Here is a 27,708-nt window from a genome sequence, read left to right as displayed (position 1 = left end):
ATAGTCCAGAGATGTAAGCAAGGGAACGACCCTTGGACGATGACCGCACAGTTTTCTTCTTTGTTACAAGACAACTGAAAAACCAATTGGGGCCCGAGAGCTCTCCAGAAAGAAACTGCAATCCACTGGCATCTGAAGGACAGAATGCATCTGCAGAAGCATGTGAATGCTTGGCTAATAGGCATAATGGGCAGAAAACCCAAGCAATGCTTGGAAGAATAATCAGCTATAATGGCAGGGTCTGTGACAGACCCTACATGCCAAAGCACCAGACATAGCTGACCAGGACAGCATCAAGAGTTTCAGGGGATGGAAGGTAGTCCCTGAATGGGATTGCTAGCCCAAACTCCCGAGCAGGGAGATATGTTAGGCTTAAAGCTCGTCCACACTGCACCCTGTCAAGGGCAGGGCTATCCATCCTGTGTACAGGATAGTTCAAGTGAGCAGGAAGGCAGTTTGGCCAACCTAATGAAGTGAGAAAAGCGAAAGGCAGTATTGGCCAGAGTTTGGTGAAAATATAGGGAAAAAGTGTATCTTTCCTTGCAGGTATACACTAAGATATACCACGAATGCCCGAGCTTTTCTCCCCATCCCCCCGAAATTCCAATTGGAAGTTGGACGGAGTGAAGAACACAAGGAGGCAGATCATTGGACTGCTGGGGTAAGCATAAGTCACTAGTTTGTATATCTCAACCCTAAGCGAATCACTCACTGCCGATTCCATCAGGGAGTTACCCATCGAGATAGAGCCTTCAGCCTGCTTGGAACAGCTGAAAGAGCGAATTCCACAGGGAAGAAATCCAGAGACACTGCACTAGGAGACAGGAAGCCGGGGTGCCACAAGTGCCTGTCCTGTCAAACAGGATTTCTTCACCAGCCCGGAACAGATTGCCCCAAACCTGGCTTAGATATTAAAACCTCAGCCATGATAGTATATATTTCCTCCAAGAAAGCACACGGTCCAGTAAATGGAACAATCGTTGCCTGGACCAGGACCCCGTGTCCGCCGACAGGGTTATCCTTAAATTGGGGAAGTATAGCTTGCAAGCCACTGCAACCAAAGTGCAGCATCTCTGTTGCGGGGTCTGAGGTCCCCCAACTCCCTCAGTCATGGATATGGTGATAAGTTGAAAAGTATACTTGCCAATTAGATGGACTAGAACCCTCCTCACTGAGGTAGGGTCCCTGAGGTGAGAATGACTGGCAATAGTGGTCCTAATAAAAAATGCCCATTGAGCTCAGCAGGTATCAAGGTGAGACCTGGTGGGAGAAACCCCTAATTTTCACCGGCAAGCTACTCTGGAAAGGCTCCCTCATGAAATAGACCTGCTATGTCTTAGGGCGACCCAAGGAGAGCGCTACCACTCGACCGGCTCTCAGATCCCAGAAGGAATCAAGAGCGACTGCCAGTCAGAAGCAATGTCATATCTTCTCTGGGAAACAGAGAATGAGGGACACCCCCTGTAAGGGTGGACAGCCAGGTGTTCAGAGGGGGAACCCGTAAGAGTCACCCTGGAACTCAGTCGAATCCCCCCTTCTTGAAGGGACAGGAAAGCAACAGGAATTGGAGGTTCAAAAGTGACCAATCTGCCACTGGCAGCCACCCTCAGATGGGAAGGCCACCACGGTAATCAACAAAGGGACTCCAGCAGAAACAGTCAGATGATTGCCGCTGCCTTGCCATGGCCCTGGCCTAAAGGTGATGCACCGATTCAAAGAACTGAAGCTCTAGTTCAGTGATAAACCTGCCAGGGACAGAGCCCCAGAGGCTTTCCCACAAAGGGGATTTGTGACATGGAAAGTGTAGAAAGAACATTTCTCTACTGAGGAAGGAGACGACTTCCACTACCCACCTAGTGTCCACTCCCCTTAGGGTTCGACCAGGAATGCAGTCCAAGGTCAGTTCTGTGGCTGTGTCACACAACCTGTTGTGCCTGCCACGAGGGAAACACATACACAGACACACCCATACACACATACACAAACACAGACACACACACACACCCATACAGACACAGACACACACACCCATACACACACACAGACACAGACACACCCATACACACACACAGACACAGGCACACAGACACACCCATACACACACACATACACAGACACACCCATACACACACACATACACAGACACACCCATACACACACACATACACAGACACACCCATACACACACACAGACACAGGCACACCCATACACACACACAGACACAGGCACACAGACACACCCATACACACACACAGACACAGACACACCCATACACACACACAGACACAGACACACCCATACACACACACAGACACAGGCACACAGACACACCCATACACACACACATACACAGACACACCCATACACACACACATACACAGACACACCCATACACACACACACACCCAGGCACACAGACACACCCATACACACACACATACACAGACACACCCATACACACACACACACCCATACAGACACAGACACACACACCCATACACACACACATACACAGACACACCCACACACACACACAGACACAGGCACACAGACACACCCATACACACACACAGACACAGGCACACAGACACACCCATACACACACCCATACACACACACAGACACAGGCACACAGACACACCATACACACACACATACACAGACACACACACCCATACACACACACATACACAGACACACCCATACAGTAGAGGACAATTGGCAAACAGAGCCCTCTGCTGTAAAAGCCCGCTGACCAGTATTCATAGAGTGGCATCCCATCTTATGGATCGCAGCACACCTATGGCCCTACTCGCTGTGCTTGTAGGTAGAATCCCATGGCACAGCAAGGACCAGGTGCTAAAGTCGGTGGCTGTGCGCTGTCAAAAGGCAAATCACAGTGTGTGTGATGAGGCCTTCCTCGGCAGTGCTCCCCAGTACTTTGTGGATGCTGAGACCTTGACACAGTGGTGGCAGAGCCCTGGCATGGCTGAGGACTGCACAGACAGGGAAGGTGCTGCCCACCATCGTCCAAGGCGCTTGGAGCAGATGCCTTGCTGTACCCAACCATGCACGCTGTACGCCACTGTCACTGTCACTCCGTGGAGAACATAGGAACAGTGCGACGACGATGTCCCCGGTACCACTGGGGCTCTGGGTATGGCATGGTGGTGGGGGGCGTTCTATGGCGTCACCCCTTCCAGTACCTGAGAACGCTCCAAGAGGCTGGACACAGCCCTCGAAACTGCGTCGGGAATGGCTCGCTTTCGTTTCCCTCGTGGAATGACAGCAGCGAAGTCCATGGCGACTGACGGTGCCCACTGTGCTCTGCGGTCGATCATGTGGCAACTGACCGAGTCCACTGGTGCCCACAGTGGTGGCGGCACCCGTAGGGCCCATAGCGCTTTTGCGCTCACAAATGATGGATCACAGCCAGGGCAGCAGACGATGCGTCACCCAGGGCTTCTGCAACAGAGTGCGCGCTGTGCTATAACAGATGCTAATGTTTAATTCACACCGGGGATGCTGGGGGGGGGGGGGCAAACAGTTAATAGGCAAATACGAAAAGCAATTGGTAAAAGAGCTAATTCACGCTGCCAGGGGAAATCATCCTATTTACTGGAGAACTGCTGTAAAGTGGGGCATGAAAAGCCAAAAACCAGCGGGGCTCTTCTGAGTGGATTTGGGGGAAATATTGGTTAGATTATGGCAGGACTAATGGCTGATATTTTACAATTTAAGGGGGTGCTTTATGGTTTACTGCTAAATCTGGGGTTAATGTTTCTTGTCTAAATATGCAAGACAGATGTGGTTTTCTGTTCTTCGTGAAGACATCGGCCTGGCTGTTCTATCTTTAAGAAATAGAGAATTTACAAAAAAAAAAAGGGAGTTGTCTCCTCCGGTGAGCCATCCTATTCCTTCCCCCTTCCCAGGCCTGACCTCACCAGGCTCTCTCTGCCACACCCTGTCCCTGGTGGGATAGAGGAGAAGAGAAGCTCCTCACACACTCCATCCTCCCTCCCTTCACCCAGACCTGATTCCATCCCACTTCTAAAGCTGTGGCTGCTGCAGTTTCCTCCTCGGACCAGGGTGCCCAGATTCAGCCTCTGCCTTCCCCTTTGGGACCTCACTGTCTGCTTCTGGCCCACTCGGGCTGATTCTGATGCTGCTTCTGTCTCCTCCTTTTGGCATATGTGGACAGATTCTGCTGCCTTCTGCTGCTCCACAGGGCATGGCTGATACCACTGCCCCTTTGTGCTCTGTGCAGGCAATGCCACTGCTGCCGTCACAGACTCTTCCCTCTACTGTTCTTCACTGCTGAGGAGCGGGGAGGTTGCCTTCTGTGCTTTGGACTCCCATGCGGGCATCAGTGCACCCCCCTTCCCCATTGAGAACCACTACTCTAATGCCATGAAAGCAACTGAATTTGTTTCAGATTAATTAGAACTGTGATGCAGTCGGCCTTGTTAACTTATTAGTAGCCAGCTTCCCTAGAAAGGTGAGTGAGCCAGGTCCCAGCTGCCCCGAGAGCAAGATGAAACCTGCTGGTACTCACTGCGGATTTCTGAGATGAAGGATTGGTGGCTGAACGCCCGTTCTGGGTTTCATCTACTGCATCCACTTCAGTGTGATCAATCTAAGGACAAGGGAAGAGCAAGATGCAAGACATTCAGATGACGCCCTCCACCCAAAGAGAGCACACTAGTGGAAAGAGACTAATTAGTGAAGAAATTAGAGCTGCTAGCCAATCTCTGTGTGTTTGCCAGCTGCATCCTGCGTGCCCTGGGAGCATGAGTTACACATTCCAAGCATTTCTCCAGGCAAAGCAGCAGGCAGGCAAAAACATTCCTTTGACCACTTCATATTTGTACAAGTAAATGACAGCTGTCGGCTGGGACACTATTGGTAACCAAAGATAGGGATCTTCAGAGTAGGAAAAGCAGGTGAGCCTCACCTCTGGGGCCTGAAAGGACTCCACAGTGTCCCCTCTCAAATAAGAAAAAGGGAGGGATTTCATGGTTGTAAGTCATTTTTTTTTTATTTTAAGAGGGGACACTGTAGGAAAGACTGAATATAAATCAAATAAATAAAATATATTGGTTCCCACATGTGAGATAGGAAAACTGGTTCTTACGTGCTAATTTTGGTTTCTAAAGTACCCCAGATCAGTCCAGACAAGTCAGTTCTACATCCTTACCAGCAGATGGAGGCAGAGAACAAAACACTTTGAGCACTGCTATTATATCCAAGAGGGCCACTGCTGTCCCTCAGTATTGACCTGCACTCAAACCAAACTAAATGTAAAACCAAACTTTCCCCCTTCTTTATCAGGGCGAACAACAAAACCAGGTTTGGAGCCCCCACACCAACACTAAGGAAACCAACCAAACCTGGTCGTCCTATAGGCTCTGAATATATACAGACTGAATTCTGATCCGATTGCATTGCTAAAATCGGAGCAGTCTTTCACAGATAAGGGCTGGGTCTCTGCACTGATCTGTGGTATTCCAGGAACAAAAATCAGCAGGTAAGAACCAATTTTCCTTTGCTGTTCCCACCCCAGATCAGTCCAGACAAGTGGGATGCACCAAAGCACCCCTACACTGGGCGGGCATCCGAAAGACCCGCTCTCAACACACTATCGCCAAACATCAGCTCACCCGGAGCTTGAACATCTAACCGGTAGTGACGGGAGAAAGTGTGTAGGAAGACCACGTTGCACCCTACAGATCTCCTGAGGCGACACCAACCGACATTCAGCCCAGGAGGCTGCCTGCACCCAGCAGAAAGCACTTGCAACCCCTCTGGAATCTTCTGCCCCTTGCAAAGATAGGCCGAAAAATAGCTTTCTTCCACCAACAAGCAGTCGTTCCCTTCTTCGCTCCCCCGAACAAGACAAACAGATGATCCGACCACAGAAAGCTGTTGGCGACCTTCAGATACCGCAACAGAACCCGGCAAACATCCAGCAAATGCAGCTCCCTCGCTTCTGGAGTTTCCGAAGACTAATTCGGAAAAGCGGGGATCCCCACCGTCTGTTCGGGTGGAATGAAGACACCACCTTGGGAAGAAATGATGGAACCATGCTCAGATACCCCGTCTTGAACATGAAAAAACAGTCTGAAAATTAGAGATGGATATAACAAACTTCAAACATTAGGACGTTTCAAACCTCTCCTCAGTCACGAAAACCTTCGTACAGTACTCCAGACGCTAATATTTTGTAACTTAGATTATTATAATGCCTTTTTGGCCTCCCGGCTAGTACAGTAAGACCTTTGCAGCTTCTACAGAAAGCTGCAGCTCGGGTTTTAGCAGGGTGTAGAAAGTTTGATCACGTTACACCAATTCTAATTTCCGTTCATTGCTTGCCAGTAAAATATAGAATTGATTTTAAAGTTCTTTGTCTACTACACAAAAGTATTAACAGTGATAAAAACAGAATGGGTCAATGTGGTCTTACATCTTTACACCCCACAGAGAAACTTAAGATCGGCAAATGAAGTCCTCTTGGTCGTCCCCTCTATACGAACTGCACATTTAAGTGAGGTGAGGGGGAAAGCCATTTCAATAGCAGGACTTAAACTATGGAACTCTTTACCTTATGATTTAAAAAAAAAAAAATCTAAAAATGTGGCTCTTTTAAAAAAAGCTTTTGAGGGATCAGAATAATCTGAATTGTAGCAAGGGAGTTAAATAATTTTCTGACGAATGAGGTACTACTTTTTTTTTTCTTTTTTCTTATTGTTCTTTTATCTTATATGTCATGTACAATTTATCTTATATTTTATTGTATTAACCCCTGTAATTTGTTTTTTAATAAGATTTGTTGTAATTTTATGATTTATTGATATTTTATTGTTTATAAAAAATTGTGATTGAATACGGAATGATGGGACATAAAAGCATTAAATAAATAAATAAATATCTGTAATCCTCAGAAATGGCTCTCTACAGGGCAAGCAACAATAAGAAACAACAACACAGACAGCGCCATCAGAAATAGTAACAAAAAAGAGAAGTTGTTTCAAGATATTGAGAAATTCACTTAAGGGTATTTTAAAGGGTAACATTTAGAGTAAATTTCACTCATGACATAAAAGTAAAAAAACATAATAAACGGGATGAAGTAAATGACGTTAAAAAAAATGCATGTAGATGAGAGGGGCTGTAGCCCTTTGTGGGCAAGAGCCCAGGAGATTGAAGCACTGAATGCTCTGATACCGATTCCCAATATTTTAACAATTAATTAATAATTTATCACTGTATTTTACAGTTTCCCCTCATATGCTAAAAATCATTTTTTGGTTATTGTAACTTGAGGGGTATTGCCATCAAATTTTTGTGGTTTATTGTTATCTCTACAGGACAAGGCATGTAACTCTGAAATCCGTCTGGCGGAACCAATCACCACCAGATGCCCTCCACAATGGCTCTAATGGAGGCCCACAGAGAACCCGAAGAACAAACTCTAAGCCAGACACATTCTACGTACTGCCACTTGCACACGAAGGGAGTTGCCCTGCAGTACCAGAATATGAGCGATAACCGTCCTCAGTGGGGTCCAGGCCCTCCTCCATACACCAAGCCTCAAAAGCTTTCCACACCCCGACATACGCCATAGACTTTGACGGTTCAGAGTACCCCTTCAACCTTAAACATCTCCTCTAAATAGCCAAGCCTCGAGACAAAAGTGATCCGCTTGATCCAAAAAGATAGGTCTTTGTTGTCACAGACCCTGCAGATGAGCTAATCTGAGAGGCCTGTCTACCATGACATAAATCAGATCTGTCAACCACAGACGGCACAGCTACTCTGGTGCCACCAACATGACCCTTCCTGGATGCCTCTCTATGCATCGCAATGTGTGTGCTATTAACGGCCATGGAAGAAAAGTGTACAGCAGAATTCCTGTCAGTCACAGAAGAACCAGAACCTCTATTCCCTCAGCTTCAACCTCTCGTCGGCGATTGAAAAACCGCACCACCTTGGCACTGCTCTGTGGCGCCATCAGATCCAGCTGGGGACCGCCAGAGTGGGATCGAAAAAGGTTGAAGGCCTGCCCTGACAACTCCCATTCCCCATAATTCAACTATTGCCTGCTGAGATAGTCATCTTGCACATTGTCCACTACGGCCACACACGATGCCGCTATCCACTCCAGATGCCGCTCCGCCCAGATAAACTGCTCCTAGGCCTCCCAAGTCACAGCACAGCACAGCTTTTCGTCCTGCCCTGATAGTTGATATACATCACCATTGTGACATTGTCCGAGAATACTCTCACCACTTGCTCCTGGACATGAGGGAGGAAAAACATCAATGCCCTGCAAACTGCTCGTTTCCAAAAGATTGACTAGGCCACTTCCACAGGTGACCATTGACCTGGGGCTGTCCACCCCTGCAGATGCCTCCAACCACTGAGGCTGGTATCTGTGGTCACCACCATCCAAGTCCGGAGTTTCTAGGTCCACACTCTTTTCCAAATTGTGGCGAGATAGCCACCATGAGACTGGATCTGGATACTCCCTGCAGCGGTAAAGGCTGCTGTTATGCCTCCGACAATGGGTTCCAACGGGACAACGGTGCCATCTGAAGAGGCCGCACGTGGGCAAAAGCCCACGGCACCAAATCTAGCATAGATGCCATAGAGCCCAGAACCTGTAAGTAATCCCATACTCTGGGAACTGGCAGACGCAGGAAACACACTATTTGAGCCTGGATCTTTGTCACCCTCTCTAGGTATCGAAGTGCATTTTCAGATATTCTGACTGGGTCAGCAATAGATGACTGTTGGACAAGTTTATCACCCAGCCCAGCGACTGCAGCATGTCCATCACCAGGCACACCGCCTGACAATATTCCTATTCGGACTTCGCCCGGATGAGCCAGTCGTCCAGAGAAGGGTGGACAAGAATCCCCTCCTTTCGCAGGGCCGCAACCACCACCACCTTCACCTGCGTGAATGTTCGTGGCGCTAGTACTAGCACAAAAGGAAGAGCCCGAAATTGGAAATGCTGCCTCAGCACCATGAAACACTAATCCTTCTGGTGGTCCTCCCAGATGGCTATATGCAGATAGGCTTCCATCAGAATCAGAGATGCCAGAGCTCTCCTTTTCAGATCGCTGAGATCACCGTACGCAGCATCTCCATCTGAAAACACAGCACTCGCAGTGCTGTGTTGACTTTCTGGAGATCCAGAATGGGCCGAAACGTGTTCTTTTTGGAATCACAAAATAAATCAAGTACCTTCCCCTGCCTCTTTCCAGCGGTGGAACTGGTACAATCACTTCCAGCCTTTGCAGGCAGTGCAATGTATCCCGTACCATCTCCCATTTGATTTGGGAGACCAATGGGATACCATGAATACCTCTTTGATCGGATGAGAAAATTATTAGGGTGTAGCCTTCTCTTATCTCTAGAACCCACTGGTCCCACATGATCTTGGTCCACTCTTCAAAGAACAAAGATAACCTCCCTCCTACAGCTTCCACCGAAGAGTGGACTAGCCCGATGTCATTGCAAGGTCTTCCTTCCTCCGGTCCCCTGACCAGAACCATCCCTAGAAGTCCTGCAGGACCCCTGAAAGGACGGCTGTCTTCCTGAGGTCTGTTTCTGCCCCGATACCGCAGCATTCCTGACAGACTGAAACCGTCTCATATCCCAAAAACAGGATCACATTAGGAAGGTATTATTGACATTTTTTTTAAGCTCTGGCAACTTATTCCCTTTGGACTCCCTTAGATGCTTTATCAATTGCTCCAGATCCTTTATGAACAACAGCTTTCCCTTCAAAGAAAGATTACACAGCTGTGACTTAGACCACACATCCGCTGACCAATTACGGAACCACAGGATTCTTCTCACTGCTACCGTGGAGACCACAGATCTGGCCAATGTCCAGACCAAGTCATACAAGGCATCGCCACATAGGCCACCCCGGTCTTCACCTGGGCTGCCTGCTTGGAGTCCACCGAGCTGGACTCGTTCTCCTGAGCCTTCTGCACCCAACACAAACTGGCCCTCTGCATCAGGTTACTAAAGATTGCTGCCTGAAGATCCAAGGCTGAAACGTCAAACATCCTTTTCAACTGAATTTCCAGCTTGCGGAAATCCTCCTGGATTACCTTGATCCCCGAATCCTCCAAAATGTGAGGGATGAGAGGTCTCAACTCTTCCTTCCGGAACATCCAGACAACTCTCAGGTCATCTCCTTCCGTAACTGGTACCTCATCCGGGTCATCCACATACTTACTCGTTTCCAGGTTGCCGGTCAGATCGTCCACTGTGAGGTCCTCTCCTGGGTCAACTCCCAAATCATCTCCTGCCACTTGCGGATCGTCCGAATCCTGTAAATCCTTGGTATCACTATCCCCCTCCCGCGAGGGACACGACACTTTGTCCCAGGCAATGAAACAAGGACCCTGACCCTCAGCAGTGGCTAACTTGGGCCTCTTCGAGGGACCAGGTGGCTTTGAGGGATACTGAGGCTTTCCCCACAGGGGCCAATTCTCTGCTGCTTCCCGCCTGGCCAAATAGGCCTTGTGGAGAAGCAGAACAAAGTCCGCAGAAAAGTCCTCTGGATCCCCCCACCTTCAAAATCATGCAACATGGTGGAAAGTTGAGGAGGGGAATCCTTGGACCCTGCAGGCACTGTTGCCTGCCTGCCATGTGCCTCAGAAAGACCGCTGCGCTCTCAGCTCCCCTGGAAGTCTCTGCCACGGGCCCTGCTGAGCGAGTGACCCTCCAGCCCTCTGCAGAGGTTCCCTCACCTCCGGTAGAAACACTGCAAAGCGTGGTCATATTAAGCTGACTGCCGCATTGAGAAACCGCGCCATCAGTCCTACGACATGGGTTCGCGCACGTGAGTCACACGCTGGAGAAATTCCGGCAACAGCCCTGGTCACCTCCTCTGACGAGCCCCAGATCCACCGACTTCATCGGGAATAAAAAAACAAACTTCCACCCACAGTAATCACCGCCCGGCAGCAGCCCGGCCACTTCCTTTGACTTCCTCCTTTTCCTTTCCTTTTTAAAGGAGCCACAGCACTAGAAGAAAAAAACTACCCCAGAAAAGAACAGGGTATACTGTCCTGCTGTTGCCTTCAGCATGGAGGAGAAGCCCGTCGAGGAAATGAGGGAGCTAGGACCCCAGGCTATCAGGCCCTTGAGATGGTGCGGGCGGAGCCAGTCTAGGGATGACCAACCCCCTGCTCACCCGGCTCCACCTGAGGGATGATCCATGAAGGCAGCTAACACTTCAGCGAGCACTCCAAGCTGATTTCTGACTCTGGAAATTCCTCTCTTTTCTATTTTTTTTTAAATACTCTCTCAGACTACAGGTTTGCACCTGCTGCAGACAGAGAAATACTGAGGGCCTGCAGGTGTCACACTTGGTTATGGAGCAAAGTTTTGTTCTCTGCCTCCATCTGCTGGTAGGGATGAATACATTCACTTGTCTGGACTGATCTGGGGTATGAACAGGAAGGGCTGCTGTAAAATCACCCTACCTGAAGAGGGTTAAAGGCTGGGGGTAATTGTGAGCACAAGTCCTGGTATGTGTGTAACTTTCTGCGTGGACATTTACACACACTTTCCCCCTGAATGCCTCCTCCTATGAGGAGGGTGAGATGGGGCTTCCAGTGCTCCTTTGCACACACACAATCCCTGGATTGATTCTCAAAGCTCTACGTACGCACATAAAACAATGCAATATCAGCGGGCATTAAATGAGCATTCATGAGCGAGTGCCCGCTCTCTTAATCATCAGAGGTCTAGAACGGGTAGATGTGAATCGGTTATTTACACTTTCGAATAATAGAAAGACTAGGGGGCACTCCATGAAGTTAGCATGGGGCACCTTTAAGACTAATCGGAGAAAGTTCTTTTTCACTCAACGCACAATAAAGCTCTGGAATTTGTTGCCAGAGGATGTGGTTAGTGTAGCTGGGTTCAAAAAAGGTTTGGATAAGTTCTTGGAGGAGAAGTCCATTAATGGCTATTAATCAAGTTTACTTAGGGAATAGCCACTGCTATTAGTTGCATCAGTAGCATGGGATCTTCTTGGTGTTTGGGTACTTGTCAGGTTCTTATGGCCTGGATTGGCCTCTGTTGGAAACAGGATGCTGGGCTGGATGGACCCTCGGTCTGACCCAGTACGGCTTGTTCTTATGCTCTTATGCTCTTAATGCACGCCAATCCACCTCTCCCAGGCATCCGATTTCATATTTAAATAGGCTGCTGCAGTAGAAAGGAGGCACTAAGGAAACTTTTGCATCCCTAGCGCTTCCTCAGCATTGGGTGCCTAGGAGAGGTGGCTGTCAGCGGTTAGGAAAACAGAAGCTCAATTTTATGAGCATCCATTTTCCTAATTCGACTGCTAGCGCCACTTTTTTTTTCTGTTCTCCTTTTTTAGGTTCCAAATTGCCACGATATTAAGTCGGAGGAGCTACAGAAAAGAAGTATTTTCTGCTTTCCTGTAAACTTTTGAAGTGAAATGTGCGTGTCAGGCACATTTTTTTGCATCGGGGGTAACATTGCCATGAATTTACATGTGGTGAGCACCATTAGCTTTGCGCTTGTATGGACGCACTAATCCCCTTATGGCATGAGGGGTTTTGGACGCCGGTACAGCAGTGCATCAGGCTGTATGTGCTGTGCGTAAGCTGCTTTGAAAATCAAGCCCATTATTCACATTCACACACAGACATGGAGAGCTACACTGGGCCCAAAACTGAAAGCCGGGTATGACTAATCCGGCAGAGCGGAGCTGCGCACTTAGCAGGATCAGTCTACCCCATGGTGCGGTTAAACTTACACGTGCACTTATGCTGCTAACTCAGACTATCAGTAATTATGCGTATAAGTCATACAGCTAACTCACTCCGCCCTGATCCACCCAGTACACGCTTACTGTTTGTGCAGGTAACTTTTAGCCGGATAAGCGGGAATCATTCAGCTAAGCAGCAGCCGCTGAACGTAGCTGCACAAGTCCCACTGATCCAGCTCAATAGCACTGAACACGCTTTGAATATTGGGCCCTGTACAACAAAATATACATTTCAGCTCTAAAAGCAGGAAATACATTTCTGCTCTTCACTGCCAGCTGGGGTTTCTTGAACTCCAAGTCTGAATGCGCACTCGAAGCTTTTCCTGCGTTTTCACATGAGAGCAAGGTCTGGCAGCACTCCCCCCTCCTCTCATAAAGGGAGAGCAGCGCTGGGCCCAAGGCACTGGGAGGAGCTCTCTGGTGCCCACCCCTTCCCACCAGTTGGGGTACCTTACCTTATAGTTGTGAGCACTGAGGTATTTAAAGTGTCCGAAGCAGACGTGACATAAACACACCGAGATTGTGATTACCAGGACCACGAAGGTGAACATGGACGTCGGAGCCAGAAAGCCTGCAAGAAGACACACAGGAAACGTGGCTCAGTTTTGCAGTGTCCCATGGCTCTTTACACGCTGTGATTTCATACTCCTGACAGAGATGGTCTCAGTACCTGTGCGCAGCGTGGAGAAGAAGAGGAGCCAGAAGAGGCAGAGGATGGGAGCTGCCACCACCTGGTTCACTGCTCCTGAGTGGATCTTCTTGTCCAGTTTGGCTGGCAGGTAAGCGTAGTACAGGTTATACCTGTCCACCAGGTGCTTCAGGAGCATGTACATCAAGCCTGGGAGAGGCAAGAGAGAGAGAGAATGGCAAGCTTCAGGGTAAGAGGGCCAGGAAGGGGCTCCCAGGTGCCGGAAGCTGCCGCAGGGCTGGGAACACTGCTGGATCATCTTCCTGCACGCAGGAGTCTCTGCTCAGTCTAAACCTGGACTATTCTAAATTCATTTCAGATGATGCTGATGGATAACCACTGGGAGTTTTCTTTTGCTTTACATGAAATGCATCTTTAGTCTGCTCACAGCAGATTTTTTTCATCAAAAGGAGATGTGTGAATCTGCTCTAATCTAAACAGGCTCCGGTTGTGTCCCATCGTCAGACGCTATCATACTTTACAGAGTGCCAAAAACATTTGTATGCTGGCATTTTCTGCCCAGAAATCCCTCCGCTCTCCTTCCTCTTTCAGCACAGTCGGGACCCAGGAGCCCAGGATTTAATAGACCCTCCCACTAGTGCTAGTCTGGTGATGGAAGCGATGGCCCTGAGGCTGGGAGTCAGGCACCAGGGCTCCTTTCAGCGAGTACTGCCTGCACAGCGTTCCCAACCCTAGCTGACCTCATCTGGGACTTCTTCTGCCGTCATTTCTATGTTTCCATGTATGTTTCTATGATGCGAGGCAACGGGCTGGCACAAGAAACTTTCTTACAAACAGAAGAGCTGAAAGGAGTCGCTTACACCACTACACAATAGTCCCCCCCTCCATCCTGCCTGCCTGAAGAGTCACCTCTTACCTACAGGGCTGGATTTCAGATTTTGGGGACCACAGGCACGTGGCACTAAAGCAAGCAGAAGGTGACTCCTCTTTGGCCCGGATATTTGCCGCCTACAAAATTTGGAGTCCTAGCCAGTTGCCGGTTACTTATGCCTAAACCCGGGCCTGTTTACCTGCAAACACGGCTGCTGTGAGGCCTCTTACTGTCCTCTCGGTTGTCTCTTGTGCTAGCTTCTTCTTTCTATCTGTTGGATGCTTTCAATCTCCTTCCCTATTGCTTTTGCCACTTTCTCATGTCTCTTGCTGTCTCCACTCTGTGAACTGCACCTCTATTGCCGATTGCTCTCTCTCTCAATGCTTCTCCTGTTTCTCAGTCTCTGCCTCTCTCTTTCATCTGTTGCTTCTCCTGTCATTTGTCTGTTCCTTTTATTATTCAGACTGTCTCTCTCTCTATTTCATCTGTCCCTTCTTCTGATGCCTCTCAGATTCGGCTGCTGCTTGCTTTCTCTCTCTCCTGTGCTCTGCTACCCTTTAAAAGCATCAAAGACCTGAGGCAGCCGCACATGCCGTCTAAAGACAAGGATACAAAATGATATTCAGTATAAAAAAGATCATAAAAACCTGCTTAATATTTAACCCGCAAACCTGAGGTGCAGGGTAATTGGCTGCCCCACTCCTTACTGGTCCCCGGGTCCTGGTCTTATTAGTGCACAGCTCCAAAGCTGGGAGACCCAGGTTCCCTCCCACAATGCACCCATAACGAAGTGACCCCATGAGCATGTCATCTGCGGCCCATCCCCCACGTCAAACAGGGCTGGGGCACCGCAGCCATCTGATTCGTATCACCCGTACGAGAAGGCAGCAAAGTGCAGGACTTACCAAAGGGAACGATGATGGGGCAGGTGATGCTGTAGGTCATGACCACAGTAAAAACGCACATCATCCAGGCATAGGCAGCGCCAAACTGAAACTCATAAGCTTGATGCTGGAAACCAGAAAAACAGGTTAATGGATCAGAAGCGTGCTCCCATCTTACTGACTGCTGGAGAGTGAAGGAGGGGAGAGCCTGCCGTCATCATCCTGAGCATGAGGACACAGAGAAGCATGTTCCCAGCTTATTAACTACTGGAGAGAGGAGGAGGGGAGAGCCTGCCGTCATCATCCTGAGCATGAGGACACAGAGAAGCATGTTCCCAGCTTATTAACTACTGGAGAGAGGAGGGGAGAGCCTGCCGTCATCATCCTGAGCATGAGGACACAGAGAAGCATGTTCCCAGCTTATTAACTACTGGAGAGAGGAGGAGGGGAGAGCCTGCCGTCATCATCCTGAGCATGAGGACACAGAGAAGCATGTTCCCAGCTTATTAACTACTGGAGAGAGGAGGAGGGGAGAGAGCCTGCTGTCATCATCCTGAGCATGAGGACACAGAGAAGCATGTTCCCAGCTTATTAACTACTGGAGAGAGGAGGGGAGAGCCAGCCGTCATCATCCTGAGCATGAGGACACAGAGAAGCATGTTCCCAGCTTATTAACTACTGGAGAGAGGAGGAGGGGAGAGCCTGCCATCATCATCCTGAGCATGAGGACACAGAGAAGCATGTTCCCAGCTTATTAATTACTGGAGAGAGGAGGAGGGGAGAGCCTGCCGTCATCATCCTGAGCATGAGGACACAGAGAAGCATGTTCCCAGCTTATTAACTACTGGAGAGAGGAGGAGGGGAGAGAGCCTGCCATCATCATCTTGAGCATGAGGACACAGAGAAGCATGTTCCCAGCTTATTAACTACTGGAGAGAGGAGGAGGGGAGAGCCTGCCGTCATCATCCTGAGCATGAGGACACAGAGAAGCATGTTCCCAGCTTATTAATTACTGGAGAGTGGAAGGGGGCAAGGAAAATTGGTTCTTACCTGCTAATTTTCGTTCCTGAAGTACCACCGATCAGACCAGACAAGTGGATTTTGCATCCCTACCAGCAGATGGAGGCAGAGAATAAAATCTTTTCAGACACTGCTACATAACAGAGTGCCACCTGCAGTCCCTCAGTATTGAACGAGCCAAGCAGAGCCCCAAACTCAAATTCAATTAACAATGTTTCCTACCAAGGCGATCACAGTTGGGGTCCCCTGACGTAGAGCCCTCACATGCAACAAGGAACTGAAAACCTAACAGTCTGAAAATCTCCAACTATATACATATAATAACAACAACAAACTTTGCAGAAACACTTATCACAATCATATCAGAACCAGGGGATGGACCTCTGGACTGATCTGTGGTATTTCAGGAACGACAATTAGCAGGTAAGAACCAATTTTCCTTCCTTGTTCATATTCCAGATCAGTCCAGACAAGTGGGATGTAAACAAGCTCCCCTACACTGGCCCCCAAAAGGCCTACTCTCAGACCACCCTCACAGAAGTTTGCCTCTTCTGGCGCCTGCACATCTACGCGTTAATACCTGCTGAAAGTGTGAAGGGAAGACCATGATGTAAACAAGCTCCCCTACACTGGCCCCCAAAAGGCCTACTCTCAGACCACCCTCACAGAAGTTTGCCTCTTCTGGCGCCTGCACATCTATGCGTTAATACCTGGTGAAAGTGTGAAGGGAAGACCATGATGTAAACAAGCTCCCCTACACTGGCCCCCAAAAGGTCTACTCTCACAGAAGTTTGCCTCTTCTGGCGCCTGCACATCTACGCGTTAATACCTGCTGAAAGTGTGAAGGGAAGACCATGATGTAAGCAAGTTCCCCTACACTGGCCCCCAAAAGGCCTACTCTCAGACCACCCTCACAGAAGTTTGCCTCTTCTGGCGCCTGCACATCTACGCGTTAATACCTGCTGAAAGTGTGAAGGGAAGACCATGATGTAAACAAGCTCCCCTACACTGGCCCCCAAAAGGCCTACTCTCAGACCACCCTCACAGAAGTTTGCCTCTTCTGGCGCCTGCACATCTACGCGTTAATACCTGCTGAAAGTGTGAAGGGAAGACCATGATGTAAGCAAGTTCCCCTACACTGGTCCCCAAAAGGCCTACTCTCAGACCACCCTCACAGAAGTTTGCCTCTTCTGGCGCCTGCACATCTACGCGTTAATACCTGCTGAAAGTGTGAAGGGAAGACCATGATGTAAACAAGCTCCCCTACACTGGCCCCCAAAAGGCCTACTCTCAGACCACCCTCACAGAAGTTTGCCTCTTCTGGCGCCTGCACATCTACGCGTTAATACCTGCTGAAAGTGTGAAGGGAAGACCATGATGTAAACAAGCTCCCCTACACTGGCCCCCAAAAGGCCTACTCTCAGACCACCCTCACAGAAGTTTGCCTCTTCTGGCGCCTGCACATCTACGTGTTAATACCTGGTGAAAGTGTGAAGGGAAGACCATGATGTAAACAAGCTCCCCTACACTGGCCCCCGAGAGGCCTACTCTCAGACCACCCTCACAGAAGTTTGCCTCTTCTGGCGCCTGCACATCTACGCGTTAATACCTGGTGAAAGTGTGAAGGGAAGACCATGTCACTGCTTGACAAATCTTTTGAGGCGACACCAACTGACACTCTGCCCACGAGGCGGTTTGTGCTCTAGCAGAATGTGCCTGCAACACTCTGGAGCCTTCCGGCATTTAGGGAGATAGGCTGAAAAAATAGTCTCCTTTAACCACAGAGCAATAGTGGCTTTATATGCTTTGGCTCCTTTGTTTGTGCCCCCCGAACAAAACAAACAGATGATCTGATAGTTGGAAACTGTTAGTGACCTTAAGATAATGCATTGAGGTCTGCCGCACATCCAGTTAGTGAAGCTCCATCGCATGTGTTCGTTCTGTAGATGACTTCGGAAACTGGTAATTCCACTGTCTGGTTGAGGTGGAAAGGAGAAACCACCTTTGGCTAAAAAGAGGATACGGTATGCAAAGTCACTCTATCTTCCAAAATCTGCAGAAACAGTTCTCTACAGGATAGGGCCTGAAGTTCCGAAATCCTTCTGGCCGAACAAATCGCCACCAGAAACATTGTTTTTAAGGTGAGGTCCTTCAGCGATGCCCTTCATAAGTTTCAAACAGAGGACCACAAAGACATCACAAGACCAAGTTAAGATTCCACGATGGACATGTTCTTCTAACTGGTGGTCACAAATGCTTGGGCCCCTCGAGAAAACCTATGATATCCAGATGAGAAGCCAAAGGCCTTCCCTGTAACTTTTCCTGAAGACAACCCGAAGCCGCCACCTGCACCTTTGACAAGCCCTGCTGCAAAAAAGCCAAGATGTGCAGAATATCCACCCGCAATGGTTCCAGGCTCTCCTCTATACACCTGGACTCAAATACTCTCCATATTCTGACATAAGCCAATGATGTGGCTGGCCTCCTTGCTTGTAGCAATGTAGCCTCAATAGTCTCAGAGTACCCTTTGGATCTAAATAGTCTCCTCTCAAAAGCCAAACCGCGAGATAAAAGTGATCCACTTCATATGAAAAGATAGGCCCTTGCCTGAGCCGGACTTGCAGATAGGCCAACTGGATGGGCCCTTCTACAGCAAGATGAATCAGATCTGTGAACCATGGACGCTGCGGCCACTCTAGCGCTACCAGAACCACCCTGGCCCAGTTGTCGCTCTACACGCTGCAACACTAGACCTAGGAGAGGCCATGGAGGAAACACGTTCAGCAGAATTCCTGTTGTCCATGGATGAACCACGCTTCAGTCCCTTCAGCTCCTACCTCTCTTCTGTGACTGAAGAACCGTGCTGCCTTGATATTGTCTCACATCGCCATTAGATCCAGCTGGGGAGTGCCCTCCCCAGCTCGAATGAGATCCAAAGCCTCCACCAGCAACACCATTACCCGGATCTAACTGCTGCTGCTTGATCAAAAATTCTGCCTGTATGTTGACCACTCCGGCCACATGAAATGCTAAAATGCCCTTCAGATATTGTTCTACCCAGAGAAACAATTCCTGAGCCTCCAGAGCCAAACCTTGACTCTTCATCCCGCCCTGCCGATTGATATATGTCACTGTTGCTACATTGTCCGAGAATACTCTAACCATTTGACTCCGAACCTGCGGAAGCTGAAGACGACAACGTATTCCGAATGGTTTCTTGCTTGCCGCGGGTCATGCAATGTGATACCACAAAGGCTTCCCTGAAGGGGCGAGAAATTCTAAGGTGTAGCAGTTTCTTATCACCTCTAGCTTCCATTGGTCTGAAGTGATCTTGGTCCACTCCTTGTAAAATCATGTTAGGCGTCCCCCGACAGCCTTGCTTCATTGCGATGACATACCACTTCTGACTGGAACTATTTCTGGGGGAGGTCTTCGGGAACCCTGAAAGAAATGATGCCTTCCTGATCCCTGCTTCTGCAAGGACGCTGAAGAGCTCTTGTTGGGATGAAATTGTCTTGTATCCCAAAAATGGGTGTGAATTGGGAAAGTCTTCTTGCCAGTCTTCCTTTCTTCCAGCAGCTTGTTCCCCCTTTGACTGCCCCAAATGCTTCATCAACTGCTCCAGGTCCTCTCCAAACAAAAACTTTCCTTTAAAAGGAAGATTACAGAGCTGAGACTTGGACCACATATCCGCCGACTAATTCCGTAACCACAGAAGTTGGCGCACTAAGACCGCTGCAACCATATTCCTGGCCGAGGTCCTGATCAAATCATACAATGCATTAGCCAAATACGTGACCGCAGCCTCCAAGTATCACTGGAATCGGTTAAGGTCTTCTCATCAGACTTCTGCACCCAGTGCAAACAGGCCCTTTGCATGAGGCTACCACACATTGCCGCTTGTAAGCACAAAGCTGAGACCTCAAACATCCTCTTCAGCTATATTTCCAACCTGCGGTCTTGAGCATCCTTCAACGCAGCTGACCCCACCACTGGAATGGTCATCTTCTTGACGACCGCCGACACTGCAGCATCCACCTTAGGCAAGACTAGCAGTTGCAAAGCACCCTTCGTTAAAGGGTATAACTTTGCCATTGCCCTGGCCACCTTGAGCCCCGTTTCCGGTTCATCAGTTTCTTCAGATTCACTCTCTCCATCAGGATAGGGCAATGCCCAAACGGCGAAGCAGGTCCCTCGATCCCCTGTTTGAGGACCCCTTAGACTTCTTAGATGGACACCGGGGCTGATGATTCAGAGACCGTTTACCTCCTGCACTTCTCCTGGCCATATACGCCTTGTGCAGAAGCAAGACAAAATCTGTGGAAAAATCTTCCACATCATCGCCTCCCTTATCTGGCATGAGTCCCTTAGCCTGAACCTCCTCCCCCTGATCCTCCAATCCAGTCTGGATTGCAAGCAAAAATGAGGGAGGAGAATCCCAAGGCTCCCAAGAGTCTATGTGTCTCTTGCTGCATGCCTTCATCTTGCCTGCCAGTCTGCAACCAGCCCCCAGGGTTTCCCTGACAGGGCCTTGGGAACGAGTGGCCCTTCTAACGCTTACAGTTCCTTCGGACGGTCCCCTCAGATATCACACTCCCGGTGCAGCACGGCTAAATTAAGCCAAATGTGATTGGCGCCAGTGGCTTGACACAGTTTTCCGTGCTTGGAGGCCGAAGCTAGCACCATTAAACCCACAAGCGGCTGAGTCTGCTTGCCGTGCTAAAATGTCGGCTCCATCACGGCACGAATTAGCAGCCGAGCACACTGCCCCGATACTCCACCAGCACTGAAACACTGCCCTGACACTCCGGCAGCTGAGAACTCAGCGTCTTCCATCTGAAGGCGAGCTAAGCACCCGCATAGCACGATGGCCAGCCACTAACTCCTCCTCTTCTTTTTTTTTTTTTTTTAAGATACAGGAACCACCAAAGTATAAACCCCAGCCAAAATAAATAAATACTTCTCTGCTGCTGGAGAAAAACTCGGAGAAGAAGCCTTCAGGAGGAAAGATGGAACCAGGACTCCTGGCTTTCAGATCCCTAGATGCTGGGGGCTAAAGCTGCTCAGGGATTGCCAACCATGTGCTCACCTGGCTCAACCTGAGGGATGGTCCACGAAGCTAACTAACACCTCAGGGAGTGTGTCTCTTCAAACCTTCTTCTCTTCTCTCTAAATCTAATCTAAAACTTTCTTATTTTTTTTTCCTAACTCAGACTGCAGGTTTGCACCTCTACCATCTGCTGGAGAAAGAGAAATATTGAGGGATTACAAGTGGCGCTCTCAGTTAAGTAGCAGAGCATGGAAAGTTTTTGCTCTCTGCCTCCATCTCCTGGTAGGAATAGAAAACCCACTTGTCTGGACTGATCTGGGGTATGAACAGGAACCCTGCTGTGATTTTCCTGAGTATGAGGATTTCTAGAAAATGTGCCCATCTTGCTGATTACTGTGGGACTGGAAGAAAGGTAACGCTACTATTATCTTCCTGAGTATGAGGATATTTAGAAGCATGTAAATGTAGTGTCTCCCCTTTTCTGCCTACTCACAAGGTTAGCGATTCCTTTGTGCATACCTAGTGATTCTACTGGACTGGTCTGCTCACCTGACTAAATTCTCTAAATCTGTTTGGTTGCTCATGGAACAGTCCTGCGAGCCGCCACATTAAGAACATAAGAACATAAGAAAATGCCATACTGGGTCAGACCAAGGGTCCATCAAGCCCAGCATCCTGTTTCCAACAGAGGCCAATCCAGGCCATAAGAACCTGGCAAGTACCCAAAAACTAAGTCTATTCCCATGTAACCATTGCTAATGGCAGTGGCTATTCTCTAAGTGAACTTAATAGCAGGTAATGGACTTCTCCTCCAAGAACTTATCCAATCCTTTTTTAAACACAGCTATACTAACTGCACGAACCACATCCTCTGGCAACAAATTCCAGAGTTTAATTGTGCGTTGAGTAAAAAAGAACTTTCTCCGATTAGTTTTAAATGTGCCCCATGCTAACTTCATGGAGTGCCCCCTAGTCTTTCTACTATCCGAAAGAGTAAATAACCGATTCACATCTACCCGTTCTAGACCTCTCATGATTTTAAACACCTCTATCATATCCCCCCTCAGTCGTCTCTTCTCCAAGCTGAAAAGTCCTAACCTCTTTAGTCTTTCCTCATAGGGGAGTTGTTCCATTCCCCTTATCATTTTGGTTGCCCTTCTCTGTACCTTCTCCATCGCAATTATATCTTTTTTGAGATGCGGCGACCAGAATTGTACACAGTATTCAAGGTGCGGTCTCACCATGGAGCGATACAGAGGCATTATGACATTTTCCGTTTTATTCACCATTCCCTTTCTAATAATTCCCAACATTCTGTTTGCTTTTTTGACTGCCGCAGCACACTGAACCGACAATTTCAATGTGTTATCCACTATGACACCTAGATCTCTTTCTTGGGTTGTAGCACCTAATATGGAACCCAACATTGTGTAATTATAGCATGGGTTATTTTTCCCTATATGCATCACCTTGCACTTATCCACATTAAATTTCATCTGCCATTTGGATGCCCAATTTTCCAGCCTCACAAGGTCTTCCTGCAATTTATCACAATCTGCTTGTGATTTAACTACTCTGCACAATTTTGTGTCATCTGCAAATTTGATTATCTCACTCGTCGTATTTCTTTCCAGATCATTTATAAATATATTGAACAGTAAGGGTCCCAACACAGAACCCTGAGGTACTCCACTGTCCACTCCCTTCCACTGAGAAAATTGCCCATTTAATCCTACTCTCTGTTTCCTGTCTTTTAGCCAGTTTGCAATCCACGAAAGGACATCGCCACCTATCCCATGACTTTTTACTTTTCCTAGAAGCCTCTCATGAGGAACTTTGTCAAACGCCTTCTGAAAATCCAAGTATACTATATCTACCGGTTCACCTTTATCCACATGTTTATTAACTCCTTCAAAAAAGTGAAGCAGATTTGTGAGGCAAGACTTGCCCTGGGTAAAGACTTGCCCTGGGTAAAGCCATGCTGACTTTGTTCCATTAAACCATGTCTTTCTATATGTTCTGTGATTTTGATGTTTATAACACTTTCCACTATTTTCCACTATTTTTCCTGGCACTGAAGTCAGGCTAACCGGTCTGTAGTTTCCCGGATCGCCCCTGGAGCCCTTTTTAAATATTGGGGTTACATTTGCTATCCTCCAGTCTTCAGGTACAATGGATGATTTTAATGATAAGTTACAAATTTTTACTAATAGGTCTGAAATTTCATTTTTTAGTTCCTTCAGAACTCTGGGGTGTATACCATCCGGTCCAGGTGATTTACTACTCTTCAGTTTGTCAATCAGGCCTACCACATCTTCTAGGTTCACCGTGATTTGATTCAGTCCATCTGAATCATTACCCATGAAAACCTTCTCCATTACGGGTACCTCCCCAACATCCTCTTCAGTAAACACCGAAGCAAAGAAATCATTTAATCTTTCCGCGATGGCCTTATCTTCATTCACCCCTGCTTCTTCCCAACACTGCCTCCCGTCGCTGACACCGCTATTCCAGCCAGACCGCTGCCTTCCTATAGGTGCGCCCATAATATGCGTGCTGAGGAAAGAAACCCGAAGCGGCACCTCTAGATGACGGCATTCTCCTGGCTTATATAAAGCTAAGGCCGCACAGGAGTTCCTCGCCTCGGCTCCTGAAGTAGTGTGTGTTACTCTTGAGTGTTGGTTCTTGATTCTTATCTGCGTTCCTGTGCCTTATCTTCCACCCGTGCCTCATTCACCCTTGTCTTCTCCAACCTTCCTCGTTCAGCCCACCTCGTCCTACTCATCTTGTCCAGTATCTTCTGTGTGTCTCTGTCCACCTTTGGTTTGACTCTTCGGATCTCGACCTTGAATGCCTGATGCCTGGACCTGAACCCTTGGCTTGGACCTGACCACTCTTGCCAGCTGCCTGCCCCAAACTTGGCCTGTCCCTGATTCCATTAGTTTGCTGTCTGCCCTGATCCCGGTGTGCCTTTAGACTTTAGTTGTCTTCACCGTCTTAGGGACCTGCCTAACTCCTGCCGGCCGCCAGAACCCAAGGGCTCCAACTTGTGGGGGAGGTGGCTGGTAAAGGTGAAGCTCCAGACCGTCCTGCTACAGGATGCATTCGCCAGCTGCTGGTGTAGGCCTGGTGGGTTCACCCCCGAGGCTGTGTCAATGTTGCAGCTCAAAGGGCTCCTGCAATCCTTCACAGTTTACTGAGGCCATGAGCTCAGCGGACATGCCTCCAGCCTTTGCTATTGCCAGCTTAGCATAGCAGCTTCAGCAACATCAGGATCAGCTTAACACCATGGCTGGATATCTTCGGGCATCATGTCCTGGCCTGCTCTGGCTCCTATCGAGGATTGCTGACTGGTTGAAAGATAGAAAACAGAGAGCAGGGCTAAATGGTACATTTTCCCAGTGGAAAAAGGTGAATAATGGAATGCCCCAGTTCTGGGACTGAGGCTTTTTAATATATTCATAAATGACCTGGAAATGTTAACAAGAGAGATGATCAAATTTGCCGCTGACACAAAATTATTCAAAAGCATTGTGAGAAATTGCAAGAGGACTTGGCAAAACTGGGAGACTGGGCATGCAAATTGCAAATGAAATTTAATGTAGACACGGGCAATGTGTTGCACTTAGGGAAGAGAAACCCAAATTATAGCTGCACAATGCAAGGCTCCACATTAGGAGTCACCACTCAGGAAAAGGATCCAGGGGTCATCATTGATAATACATTGACAAACTGGCTAGGTAAGCTCTATGCAGAGATAAAATAAAATCTGCTGAGAAAATGGATGGGAGGGGTCCCATGGTGGGGACGTCAGGGGAGCCCCTGAAGGAGTCTCCTGATCAGGGGAGTTCTCTGGAGTCAGAATCGGCGGAGAAAACACATCTGAATCCTCAGGGGGCTGCTGTGGAGAAGCCAGCACAGAAAACAAAATGGCCACCATTCCCGCTTTGGATGGGAGAGGAGCCAACCCCCCCACATCGAGCCGCCGAGCTTGAGAGCGCACTGAGGAACACCCCCACTGGCCTCAAGGTACACTCCCCACCAGGGAGGCAACTCAAACACAGGCCGTGGCGGGAGAGCCGGGTCCCTGGCTCTCCACACGCTGAACATCGCAAAGGTCACAGCATGGGGGAAGAAAAGGTAAACAAAACTATAGCAAACCTCCCCTGAAGGCTGTGAGAAGCGGGAAACAGCGAGAAACCTCCGCTCAGGTAAGAAACGGCGACCCAGTAAATGTCCACTGAAAGAGTCCTATTATACTTTTTATATATATATATATATATATATATATATATATATTTTTTTTTTTTTAATTTTTTTTTTTTAAGCCGAGGAATGTCGTTTCTCTGCAAGAGCTGCCCTGAGGTAAAAGGCTTCCTAGGGCAGCGGGTCATTGTGGGAGGAGAGGTTGGACCACCAACGTGCACCACCAGACAGCCAAAACTAAATCTGTGAAGTAAAAAATTACACAGACTTACCCCAAGTTTAAAATAACATTAAACTAGCCTGCTTCCGGTTCTGCCTGCAAGAATATTTACTGAGAAAGCCGGGAGAAAGGAGAAGAGGTCTCTGAAACTTTCTCGGGTTAAATATTTCTCGCTCTCTTTTTTTTTTTTTTTTAAGAAATGATCCATCCAACAGAGAAACAAAAAATTATTGAAAGTAGAGATGAAACCGCAGGTTCTGTGACTTTCCTCTGCTGGAATCAGAGCAATACTGTAGGGACTCAGAGGGCGCACCTGTGTCTGGGAGAGTGCTCTTCAAGTTTTCCTCTGACTCCCTCTGCTGGAAGGGGGACATAACCCACCGACTGGACTGATCCGGGTACGTACAGGGAACAGGCCGATTCAGTAAAAGGAGCGGGCGAGTGCCCACTCTCCTGGCACATGCACAGGCCACTCTCCTGTGCGTGCGATTCAGTATTTAAACGAAGGCCCACGGTAAAAAGAGGCGCTAGGGACGCGCTAGTGTCAGCGAGTTTGACAGCCGACGCTCAATTTTTCTGGCATCAGTTCTGAAACCTGCTGACAGCCACGGGTTCAGAAACCGGACGCCGGCAAAATTGAGCGTCTAGTTTTCAACCCGCGAGCCGATTTTAATTTTTTTTTTAATTTTAAAATTTTTTTAAACTTTTGGGACCTCCGACTTAATGTCACCATGAAAAACTGCTTTTCTGTACACTTTCCTGGCGCCGGCAGAAATTAACACCTACCTTTGGGTAGGCACTAATTTCTGAAAGTAAAATGTGCGGCTTCGTAGCACATTTTATTTAGTGAATCGCACAGGAATAACTAATAGGGCCATCAACATGCATTTGCATGTTGCGTGCGCTATTAGTTTCGGGGGTGGGGGGGGGTGTTGGACGCGTGTTTTCGACGCACTATTACCCCTTACTGAATAAGGGGTAAAGCTAGCGTGTCGAAAACGCACATCCAAACGCGGGTTAACAGTGCGCTCCGCTGGAGCACACTGTACTGTATCGGCCTGTAAAGGGATTGCGTTGTACTAACTTCCCTTAGAAGCACAAGATATATTGCAGGGGAAGAGTTCAGTAACCCTCAATCTAGTAGAAGCACTGAGAGGAGAAGATCATTTTGATGGTGCCTGAAGAGGATCGGTAAGTAATGCTTTGGGAAATTTTAGAACTTAAAACATTTTGGGGAGAGGTAAACTATTGGGGTATATTCTTTAATGTCTGTATGTGTTTTGTTATAAAAGCAAGCCAAAAGGTCGGTAATAGCTTAGAGTTTGTGTGTATTCCTCACCTCAGCAACAAGTCTTCTACTCTTATTTAGAGTATTTTTTTTTTTTTAATATTCAGCTTTTCATACTTTTTTCAGCATTTCAAAGCAGATTACATTCAGGTACTGTAGGTATTTCTCTAAGTTTGTACCTGAGGCAATGGAGGGTAAAGTGACTTGCCTAAGGTCACAAGGAGCGATAGAAAGACTTGAATCCTGGTCTCCTGGTTCATAGCCTGCTGCTCAAACTACTAGGCTACTTCTCCACTTGAATACTCTTGGAAGTAGTGTGTGTTACTCATACATATTTGTTCCTGATTCCTGTCTGCATTCCTGATTCCTGTGCCTTGTCTTCCAACCTTGCCTCATCCAGCCTTGTTTTCTCCAGCCTTCCTTGTCAGCCTCGCCTTGTCCTGTTCATCATGTTCAGTCTTCTGTGTGTCTTTATCCACCCTTGGCTTGACTTTTTGGATTTTGACCTCTTGCTTGGACCTGACCATGATTGACTGCCACCTGAAACTGACCATAATTGCCTGCCTCCTGGACCTGACCAAGATTTCCTGATGCCTGGACCTGACCACTCTTGCTAGTTGCCTACCCCTGACTCCGTTAATCTGCTGTCTGCCCTGACCCTGGTATACCTTTGGACTTTAGTTACCTTCA

General features: G+C 48.2%; 1 protein-coding gene across 6 annotated transcripts in view; it reads right to left on the bottom strand.

The window, feature by feature from the left end:
• Positions 1-27,708, bottom strand: part of TMEM63B (transmembrane protein 63B) — a 298,942-nt gene that overhangs the window by 10,136 nt on the left and 261,098 nt on the right. For 5 of the 6 annotated variants that reach the window (XM_029592872.1, XM_029592869.1, XM_029592873.1 and 2 more), the window contains 4 exons: positions 15,256-15,361; positions 13,501-13,668; positions 13,286-13,401; positions 4,557-4,637 (listed from right to left, as the gene is read on the bottom strand). In XM_029592872.1, coding sequence (XP_029448732.1) covers positions 4,557-4,637; positions 13,286-13,401; positions 13,501-13,668; positions 15,256-15,361 — 471 coding nt within the window. Of the gene's footprint in view, positions 1-4,556; positions 4,638-13,285; positions 13,402-13,500; positions 13,669-14,553; positions 14,947-15,255; positions 15,362-27,708 lie in introns of those variants that run through there. The other variant, XM_029592874.1, reaches the window with a different exon arrangement.

This window comes from Rhinatrema bivittatum, chromosome 3 (genome assembly GCF_901001135.1).
Source record: "Rhinatrema bivittatum chromosome 3, aRhiBiv1.1, whole genome shotgun sequence".
Classification (NCBI taxonomy): Eukaryota; Metazoa; Chordata; class Amphibia; order Gymnophiona; family Rhinatrematidae; genus Rhinatrema; species Rhinatrema bivittatum.
This window is presented reverse-complemented; position numbering and strand designations above follow the sequence as displayed.